Source organism: Electrona antarctica, assembly GCF_951216825.1.
Source record: "Electrona antarctica genome assembly, chromosome: 22".
Lineage (NCBI taxonomy): Eukaryota > Metazoa > Chordata > Actinopteri > Myctophiformes > Myctophidae > Electrona > Electrona antarctica.
In genome coordinates, this window is record NC_136805.1 from 9,989,193 (window position 1) to 9,999,497 (window position 10,305).

At 41.7% G+C, this 10,305-nt stretch overlaps 1 protein-coding gene across 2 annotated transcripts; it reads right to left on the minus strand.

Moving 5' to 3' along the window:
* Positions 1-400: 400 nt before the first annotated feature.
* On the minus strand, positions 401-10,295 carry fdxr (ferredoxin reductase). 2 transcript variants are annotated; one of them, XM_079491813.1, is made up of 12 exons: positions 10,166-10,295; positions 9,652-9,746; positions 8,173-8,268; positions 7,144-7,266; positions 6,439-6,552; positions 5,571-5,672; positions 5,246-5,353; positions 4,912-4,996; positions 3,026-3,228; positions 1,936-2,107; positions 1,673-1,846; positions 401-1,060 (listed from the first exon to the last, which is right to left on the minus strand). In XM_079491813.1, the coding sequence occupies exons 1-12, from the start codon at positions 10,224-10,226 to the stop codon at positions 930-932; spliced, it is 1,464 nt and encodes a 487-aa protein (XP_079347939.1). In that variant the 5' UTR covers positions 10,227-10,295; the 3' UTR covers positions 401-929. The 2 variants fall into 2 exon arrangements, with proteins under 2 accessions (XP_079347939.1, XP_079347940.1); XM_079491814.1 differs by having other exon boundaries at positions 10,162-10,183.
* Between the last annotated feature and the right edge of the window lie 10 nt (positions 10,296-10,305).

Genomic DNA, 10,305 nt, shown 5'->3' on the forward strand with positions numbered 1-10,305 from the left:
TTTTCAGATTGCTAGATTGATGGTGATTGATTGATAAATGTAAAACAGTTGGCAGAATTACAGTACATTTCAAGCACAAACTCAATACAAAGGCTGTTAACTGAGTGGACGACCCAATTAAGCATTACACTTGTTTACAACAGGGTCCACCATGTTCAATTCATCAAAACATTTAGAGACGTACAAATAGACACTTCTATATAGACAAAGAACAGAACAGGAATTCATCATAATGGAGGTAAAAAGGGAAAAGAAACAGCAAAGTCTGGATGGTCCCAAAAATGCAATGCAGCTTTCGTGGCTTTAGTCGTTAGAATGTGTGTGGGCCTCCAACGACTGACTGTCACAATCATTAGATTGTACTTGACGATTCATTGTCACTCAAATAATTGCAATTAACAGTAAAATTTGGTTCCTGATGTTGACCATTGGAACATGAACAAAAGTTGCATGGGACAGATATTACAAACACATTTAATAGCTACATGATTGATTGTTTATTTATTTCTGTGTCCTGCACACAATGTGCCCAGCCCTCATGGGTTTATAAGACACCATTTCACAATTGCATTTACAGCACATTTACTACACATTTTGAGCTTGTAGATGTGCCATTTCCACTATTTTTGAAAATGTTTTAAAATAAATGTACATGGAAATGATTACGCAAAACATTGTTACTCTTAAATAATTGTGATTAGAAGATTATGCAGCCTAGTAATAATTGTGACAGGCCTACTGACAAGTGTGTCTAGTTTTGTTTTTGAGTGGTGCAACCACTCCAAGGAACAGCAATGTCCCTATGTCCGTCCCTATGTTTAGAGTACCAACAGGGGGGGCGCTGTTGCACCTTCAGACTGGTCTGATTTTTAGTGTCATTTCGACAGTCGTGAGTAGCAATACGCTCAGTGTCACTCGTGACACGTGGTTTATGTCCTGGCCACACGAAGCATTTCCTCCACGTCAAGCAGTTTCTCCCGTGGTTTTCCCTTTGCCTGTCCTCTCTTCGTCTCTTCTTTGTCAATCTTCTCCCAATCTGAGAAAGTCACAGGCTTCACTCCTACAAACCACAATAGTTTGAAAAGGGGGAAAAAAAAACTATATTAGAAGAAAATCACATTTTTAATATGGCATCTAAAGGGCAGCTAAAATGAATATCGAATATCTAATTACTGAATCGAGCAACTTAAACTGTACAGGGTGGTCACAAAAGCCTGAGAAGACGATAAATGTTTTTTAAGTGAAATATCCCTTGAACTAGCCTCACTGTCCAATAATAATCTGCCATTGATGTGGCCATGAACATGGGTTTTAATAACATGATGGGATCTAATGACTCCTTCAATAAAGTAAAGTTTGTGGCAATAGGAGTGAATACTCTCTTATCAATGTCAAATGATAACCTTTCTTGACTTAAAGGAACCCTCCAGCCAATTACAATGAGATGGGGGTCTGACCAAATCCATATAATCTTCAGGGTCCTTGACATGAAAAGGTTTGAGAACCACTGATATAGAAACATAAATTTATCAGAAAAGGCCTCAGGTCTTAATGGGTTAAATTCCTTTTTAATTTGAACTTCAATTATCTGACTGACATCAGAGACTGCTTAACACCTGGACAAACAAAGATAAGGGGCCACACACAAGTAGTGAGTGAACTTCTTGTTCACCTCTCTTCTCAAACAGGGCACCGATTCCCTGCGAGCCAGACTTGGCGGCGGACACATCCAGGGTCCCTGAGTCAATGTCCTCCAGAAGGGTGCGTGCCGTATCGAAGCTGTTGTTCATTGTAGTGGCAATCACTCCGGTTGGGCCCGTTTTCAGCCATCCACTACAATACAGACCTGGAGGGAGAGGTTTTATGTTTAGTCATTTTACTCTTAACACAGAGAGAGAGAAGTAAAGATAGCTCTTAAACACTGATGCAAAACACCTGCAGCCTGCTGGACACGACCCATGGAGTTGGGGACGATGGCCTTGCGGGGGTCAAAGGGCACCGATGAGTCGATGGGGAGGCTCTTGTAGCCGATGCTAGTGATGATCAAGCCACAGTTGACATCCTCCACCTCGCCTGTGGGCACTGCACGCGCTCCCTCGCCTGACCCCTGAGAACACGCAACAATTTAGGACACAAAGGACACAAATATTATAGGTGCAGCAGTAAGGTCAAAGTTACATCTCAAAATCATGGCATATTGTCAATATCATAATATTAAGCATGTCACTCAGTACTCTGTGTAAAAGTAGCAGTGTCTCCACCATATATGGCGGCTGTCAATTATAGAAGAGACAGCAGTATACTTTGCCAGCCTTTTTAATATACTGTGTATGTATATATACATTTTTAGGGACCTTTTTACTCTGATTTTTTGATGGGCGCTAGCCTCTCCAACGTCTGGCTTTCAGACATGAAGTCTTGTGGCAGCCAAGTCTATGGACTTTGGGCCCTATCTTGCGCCACCCCTTACCCCTAAACATATTTGCAATTTTTTACTACATTTTAAAATAGATCAACTAGCCGATCTACATCAACACATTGTGAGCTTGTAGATCTGCTATTTTAACCCCTTTTGGTGTTAGCATTATGTTATGCTTTAGCTATTGAAAAATAGCAGATCTACAAGCTCATAGCGCGCCACTGAGTGGCACGCTACGAGCTTGTAGGTCTGCTATTTTTGAAAAATCGAAGAACCACTGACATAGAAACATGGCTTTTTCAGAAAACTGTCAGGATGTAGAAGACATTTTTAGAATCTGATCTCAGGTCAAAATGGGTTAACATAGATCAACTAGCCGATCTACATCGACACATTGTGAGCTTGTAGATCTGCTATTTTAAAATGTAGTAAACATGGAAAATAAGTTTAGGGATAAGGGGTGGCACAAGATATAGCCCTTTGTGTATTCCCCCATAGCGCCCCTCACTTCACACGAGTCTGACTTATATTTGAGGCACAAATCCTCATCTGTACATAATCGATGCATCAGCTTTGTTACGTTTGGGACGGTACAATCCCGCTCACCTCAAGTCTGTTGACAGCCAATCGGATGCTGGCGACTCTGTTGGGGTCGTCGGGGGAGGGGAGCACCGCGAGGGGACTGCGGAAGAAGCGTAGACACCAGACGCGGGTGGCCTTGCGGCGCCTCTCCTGCTCCTTCTCTCCGGGGGTCTCTAGGGCGGTCTTCAGCATCAGCTCCGTCAGGCGCTTCCTTGGCCTCGGCACCTCTGATGTGAAGCAGGTCACATTGGGGGGGGCAGGTTACATCAAATTTGCTTCAACAAACATGCACTGACTGACAAACAAAAACTACGAGTATATTGGAAAATATGGTATAGAGTGGTGCTAGAGGAAAGGCCATGGGGTCACCAAAACCAGTAGGGTTCATCCACCGAGGTTCATGACGGTGCACAGAAATGTCAATCTAGACCGTTTTTTAGATCTTGTTGTGTCAAGCTGGTATAGGCATCCTAAAAAGTAATTAACCGCAGCAATCTTTCTCTATAACGTTCTAAATGCTCGTGCTCCATCATACGAGGGTGTCACATGCCAAAAACAGCTCAACAACAAAGGAAGAATCTGTCTTAAAATGGTTTTGTCTTGTGGCAGATCTTTGGTTTGAACTAGGCTTGCACTAGGCTTTAGACTAGAGCCCTGCCCCTGCTAGCAGGACCACTAAAATGGTTTCAGTTCAATGCTGCAAAAACAGCACACAGATTTACAGGATGGACGAAGGAGGATTCTTACGTGAACAAACCAACGTTTATGCACTCTCAAACACAAAGGAATGGAAGAGAGCAAGTGAGTCCAAGGCAAACATCTGGTGTATGTATACTCAAGGGCAGATGGCTAATGATGCCTGGAAAAAAATCTGGTTAGGGTAAACTAAAAGTACACTCTAAACAAAAACAGAAATCCAGTGGTTCAGTGTTCCTTTGTTTTTTGTTGTTCTTCAAATCCATTGCATAGTCATCAGTGGAATATTAAAAATATCAATGAAAATGCAATCCCAGCATTGTTGTTGGAAGAGGCAGCTACACTTTCCTCACAGATTATTGGTTCAGAAGGCCATTAGACATATTATCACTGAGCCAAAACATGCCGGGCAGCATCAAGTTAAAAGCTATGTCCTTCCACACAAGGACGAGGTCAAAAGGATTGTAGGAGTTTGGTCTTAGTGACAGATGGGAGTGTTTTGCAACACTTTCCTACAGCACACTTATTCCAACTGCTTTCTCAAGAATTTTAAAGCAATTACAAATATAATCATTCTCACAGGATGGGGATTGGGGAAGCATATCAACTTTTAAATCATCATTCTCATTCTTATCACTGTTTTGCTTCACTTTTTTGTCAACCCTGCCTCCTGAAAAGGCTTTAGGGCTACAGGTTCTAATCTATAGTATACTGAATCTACGTGTGCAGCTGGAAAGTGGAAACCACAAACTACACTCCATACTGTAGTTTGTCTTCTGCATGTCATATTTTGCACAGGCTCTGCAGAGTATTACACACTGATCCCAGCCCATTTGCAAGATTACATCAACCTCTTATGTTTATGAAATCAAATATCAAAATAATAAGGCATGAATTAACAAAAGTAATGTGTTTCGTTTTGTCCACTTTGTCAGATTTCCTCCCTTAGTTTCCTTCCTTTAGCTACAACAATAATGTTAAATGTCACTTCTGCAAACAAAAACGGGTGCAGCTAAGCCAACGTAAGAAAGAAACATGTGCGGGAGGGGCACGATTAAGGCTCTACGTCCTCCCAGTGGGGGCTCCTCACTGGCAGGTGTGCCAATACACAGAAATGTGTGTGGGGAGGAATCAATTGGCTAACGACTAAATTGGGGAGAAAAGGGGTAAAAATCTAAAGAAAAGGCATGTTGCATGAAAGTGGCACGTCACACCTTTAAGGGCCTCTGCAACACCCTCAAACTCGGCAGTCACCATCTCGGGTCTGGTGCCGGGAAGATTCACCATCTCCCTAAGCTCCTGTAGAAAGCACAAAGGCCACCAACAGTGGCGAGTAAGAATGAGTTAACAAAGGCATGGTGACAGTAGGTACAGTAAATAAACAGTCTCTGATCTTCTGAAAAACACCTGAGACTGTTTTTTTCTCTCATTTTCAGTTGGTTCTTTGGATATGCAGCCAAAAGTGAAATAGTACTTATTTACTACAGGCTAATTTCAAGGTAGGATAAAAACTGATACGATTTGACCCCGTCTAGTTTTGGAACACACCTTGACTGAACATGCTACTTGAATGGGTCCTCTCCTGCCCACGAGCAGCACCCTCCTGACTCTGCTCTCTGCAAGGGCATCCAGGGCATTTTGGGTGATATCCGTCTTCTGCCGGCAGGACAAAAGGAAAGGTTTTCAAAGCATAAATGTATCCTGCTACAGCTTTCAAAACTCTCCATCCCTTCCATTTGTTGGCATGTGAGAAAAAACAAGGAACTGAGCATATTCACAACAAGGCGGTCAATCTTGCGCTCACATAGTCACACCGACTGCATGACCGAGATCAAAATAACCGTGTGGATATAATGCAGAGGCTGTTTCTTACCTTTAGAATGTCAACGGGAGACAACAGCAATCTCGCTACATCCAAAGCCACATTTCCATGGCCGAGGATAACTGCTGTGTCACTGTCTAAATTTGGGCTCAACTAAACAGAACAGGGAAGGAGAGAAAAAATATATGATTTCTTGATTACTTCATGGCAAAAGTACAGGAAGAGACAAACAGAAGATCTGATTTATCTGATGTACATTGTGCTGAGAACGGCACAAAAAAAACAAACAAAAACAAAAGTCAAGAAACGGCAAGATATAGTAAAGCCTAACAAGTAAGACGCGCAAACGCGGGAAGCGAACGCAGCTCGTAAATTGCAATAACAACAATTAGAATAAATTACGTACTTTTTAAGGGTTTTTTTAAGTTAAGTTTTTTTAAATTAAATGTTTTTTCAAGTTATTTTTTTAGTGTGTGTATGTGTGCGTGCGTGTTTCTTTTTTAGGTTTTTAAAAAAAAAGTTTTTTCTTAAGTTAAGTTTTTTTTAAGTTAAGTTTTTTGTGTGTGCGTTTTTCCTTTTTAAGTTTTTTTTTTAAGTTACGTTTTTTTTTAAGTTTTTTTTTTAAGTTAAGTTTTTTGTGTGTGTGTGCGTGCGTGCGTGTGTGTGTGTGTGTGTGCGTGCGTGCATGTGTGTGTGTGTTTTTGTGTGTGATACAGCTGCGCCCTCTGGTGGTGGGCGGGTGGTGTTACAGCGTGACACACACACACACAGACACACAGACGTGATCTGCTGGGTCTCATAGTAAATGCTCACTGCGTTCGCAATAACATTCTAACATCTTACGGCAGTGTCACTTGCCGAAAGCAAAATAACATTTCAAAGAACGAGATACGATTTGATGAAATTTTACACCAAATACCTGGCTGTTAGCGGGTAGTCCATTATACCAGCCCACAAAATCTTTGGCCGAGTACACACCAGCAAGGTCTTCTCCTGGCACCCCCATTCTCCTGTTTCCCTCTGCTCCATAGCTCTACCAGGAAACACACTGTACACATCAGTACACATACAGTATCAAACACACTTACTTGACAACATGTTATTGCTTAAACTTCAACTCTCTCTCTCATGATGCACAGATGCTGTGGCCCCAGTGCAATATTAGTAATATGTTGTTTTCTCCAAATAATATGGACAATGATACTATCTCTATTATAGATGAGTTGAGCTGAATGTATGCTAACTATGTCATATGACTTAACCCATTTTGGGCGGGAACCCCTTTTGGTGGCATTATGTTATGCTTTAGCTATTGAAAAATAGCAGATCTACAAGCTCATAGCGCTCCACCGAGTGGCAGGCTACAAGCTTGTAGATCTGCTATTTTTGAAAAATCGAAGAACGACTGACATAGAAACATAGCTTTTTCAGAAAACTGTCAGGATGTAGAAGACATTTATAGAATCTGATCTCATGTCAAAATGGGTTAATACAAAATATCAATATTTCTCTAAAAATACATTTATTTTTTGTTTCTTTTGTGTGTGCACTGAGTTGCAAACTAAATGTTGCATGTGCACTGAGCATAAAGGAAGTGAATTGAATGACATTACAGGGTTCTCACCAGTACGACTGCATGGTATGCGTGCTGCAGCTCCTCCACAGTCACGTCCTGTCCCACGTTCACACTGCCATAGAAGCTACAGCGGGTGTGCTGCGCTGTCTGAGTAAACGTGCTTATGACGTTCTGAGGAGATGAGAACGAGACGCCGGTCAACATGAAAGAACTGTAATGGCATTCTAAATTACAATATTCATTGGACTGAGGCTGAGCTTAAATGCAGTGTTCTATAAGTCCTGATAATGTCAAATTATCCCTGAACTTTCTTAGTTCGACATCAATCATGCTGTTCATTAAAATATAATGATGGCCATTAGGAACGCATGCCCCTCCTGTTATGCAATACCCATTTTACCCTGAGAACTTCACTCCTTCGTACACATTACACACACCAGGTATGAAGTCGATCGGTCACTGTTCTCGAGATATGCATGGGACACAGTGAGTGGGACACATGCGCAGTCGCACATTACATGCAGAGATTGCACGCATGCAAAGATTCCACGCATTTGTAGATGCAACATAGTGGACACGTTGATATATTGACCGGCCTTATTCACAAGCCGTTTTAAAATGTGTCTGTTTCAAACATTTAATCTGCAAGCTCACAACGCGTCACATGCAGAAGTGTTACTGTAGATCGGCTATTTTCGTTATTGGTCATACAAGTCAACAAAGTACTGTTTATGATTAAGCAATCTGAGAACACATCTGCAAAAAATAAAGGAAAAACAGCGCCCTCTTTTCCTTTGAATGTCAACAGTCTGTCCTTAGAGATTAATGATAAGTGGTTAATGATTGTTACGTTGTGAGGAATGCAGCCAATATCTGCTTTATACCCTCAGCCCACGCCGACTAAAGGCTTGCCAGGTTGGTTTGACAAGTTCTATTCTTCTATTGCACCGCCCCACCCAAACAACAAACAACGTGCTGATTGAAATGTTTCCCATTTTATGTTTGAGGATAAGGCCCATACCACATTCACTTGCTTGTATTTGCTTCACCTTCCGTGAATGCTGCGACTAGTCTCACCTTCACCTCAGGATGGTCAGGGGCCACCCCAAACCTGACCAGGCCAAAGGGGACAGGAAGCCGCTCATAAATGTCCACCTCCATGTCTTGTCGAGCCTAAGAGGACGCGAAAGCAAACAGAGATTATTTTAACCCATTTAGACATGAGGCCGATTTAAAAAATGCAGTGTAAATCAGTTTTCTGAAAAAATAATGTGACACAGATGATTGAAAGGTATAAAGAGGTATAAGTTAAACAGGTATAAATTGTTTTTTTTACAGGTGGCCGGCCATGTTAAATATGTTTAATATAGATTCATGAAATCTACCAAATGTCCTCCCAGGGATCATCTTGTCTGCATTCAAGAAATGCTGACCCATTTCTCAGACACAGCTGGCCCATAAGCCTACATCTTTCATCTCTTTAACCAGACAGCTAAAATCATGACCTGTGTTGGTGCTTTGAGGCTCACGAAATCATGGTTTGTGAGTCATTTCCAGACATTTCCAACAGACAACAGTCTTTTGTCTAATCTGCTGTTAATCAGGGCAGAAAGTTCTGTGTTTGTAGTTAGCAGATTTGCATTGTGCATAACAGCAGCACACCAGGCCCAGTGCCACCAACAATTAGGCTGTGCCCTCTTTCAACCTTGAGTGCCCGGATCTGCCATTGTTTGTGTTTATACAGTGGCAACAAACAAACCAGGGTCAACCAGGGCCTGCGCGGTACTAGGTTTGAAGCCCTGACAAGCCCTTCATTGGCCATTGATTGTGTTGAATTTAGGTCAAAAAGATGATTAAAAAAAAGAAAATAGATTTTTTTCCACCCCTGCCCACTTTGACAGGCTGGAATGGCTTAGGGTTGACGACAGAGTGAGAGTACAGCATCTTGCAATGGGTCTGGTCCACAAGATTCGCTACAGCACCAAGATACCTATGTACCTGTCTTAATGTCAACGAAGTCCACACCAGAGGGAGTTCAACAAACCATGTGCAACCCAGATTCGGCACAAACAAAGGACTAAATTCATTTCGCTCCTATGACACAAAAATGTGGAACGCCCTACCAACAGTCATTAAGACATGTAAATCCCTTGACTCCTTCAAAACTGCTCTCAAAGGGCACCTACGGACGGCTGCAATTCGAAACTGGCCCCCGTAAAATCTGAATCCCCCCCACCCACCCCTTTTCTCCCTCACTGTATATGTTTGTTTTCCCTTTTTACCTCCTCTATGATGATTTCCTGTTTTGACTATATAGTTGTGTATATTCGTACGTCTCTAAATGTTTTGATGAATTGAAAATGGTGGGCCCTATTGTAAACAAGTGTAATGCTTTATGGTGTCGTCCACTCACAGTTCTTTTGTATTGAGTTGTACTTGAAATGTACTGTAATTCTGCAAACTGTTAATAAATCAATCAATCAATCAATCAATCAATCAATCAATCAATACCGTCGTGGGGGATAATCTGTCCCTGCAACGAGCACTGTACTGTACCTTTATCAGACCTTGGGCGGTGTAGAATCCTGCTGGCCCTCCGCCAACAACACACACCTTCAGGGCGGAGGCAGAAGTTACCAGCCTACGAACACCTGGAAATAATGCAGGACAGAAATGCATAGTGAAAATCCTCAGCTCACTGTTATGTAACTCCAGACCATTTGTTACTCCATTTGTATCCACTTAATTTGTTTATTAAATGTGGTTCCATTTGTTCACTCCCAGAGTTAAGATGTCACTGTGTAAAATAAACAGTACATGTGTGCACAATTCTTAAGCTATAGTTTATTAATTATCTGACAGCTAGCACAAAGTGTTCATTCAACTCTTATAGTGTCCAGTCCACAAACAATTATGGTACAGTACTAAATGGTCTATAATGGATCAATCTAGCTTGTATCTATGGTAGCCTTGATACAAGGCTACCATATTTTATATGGACCAGAGTAGCACCATAGCTAATGTATATATGCGGATTCATCCAAGGCTATACATTACATTACTTACTTACCATCATGAAGCCACGCACCTCTCCGTCTCCCTGACACACGCAATAATGTAAAAATCTTCATCTGGCAAACAAAGGCAGGGGTCTTACAGTCTTATATCCTTATTGTCGGACAAGCAGCCACACATTGCTGTCACACAGTG

Bases quoted from the DNA above. Each gene is read 5' to 3' on its own strand.
- fdxr (XM_079491813.1), bottom strand. From the start codon at position 10,226: ATGAAGATTTTTACATTATTGCGTGTGTCAGGGAGACGGAGAGGTGCG. The intron at 5,673-6,438 runs GTATTTGGTGTA...TGTTCTGTTTAG, and splicing joins GACTACCCGCTAACAGCCAG to TTGAGCCCAAATTTAGACAG. The intron at 1,061-1,672 runs GTGAACAAGAAG...TGTGGTTTGTAG, and splicing joins TGCCCTGTTTGAGAAGAGAG to GAGTGAAGCCTGTGACTTTC.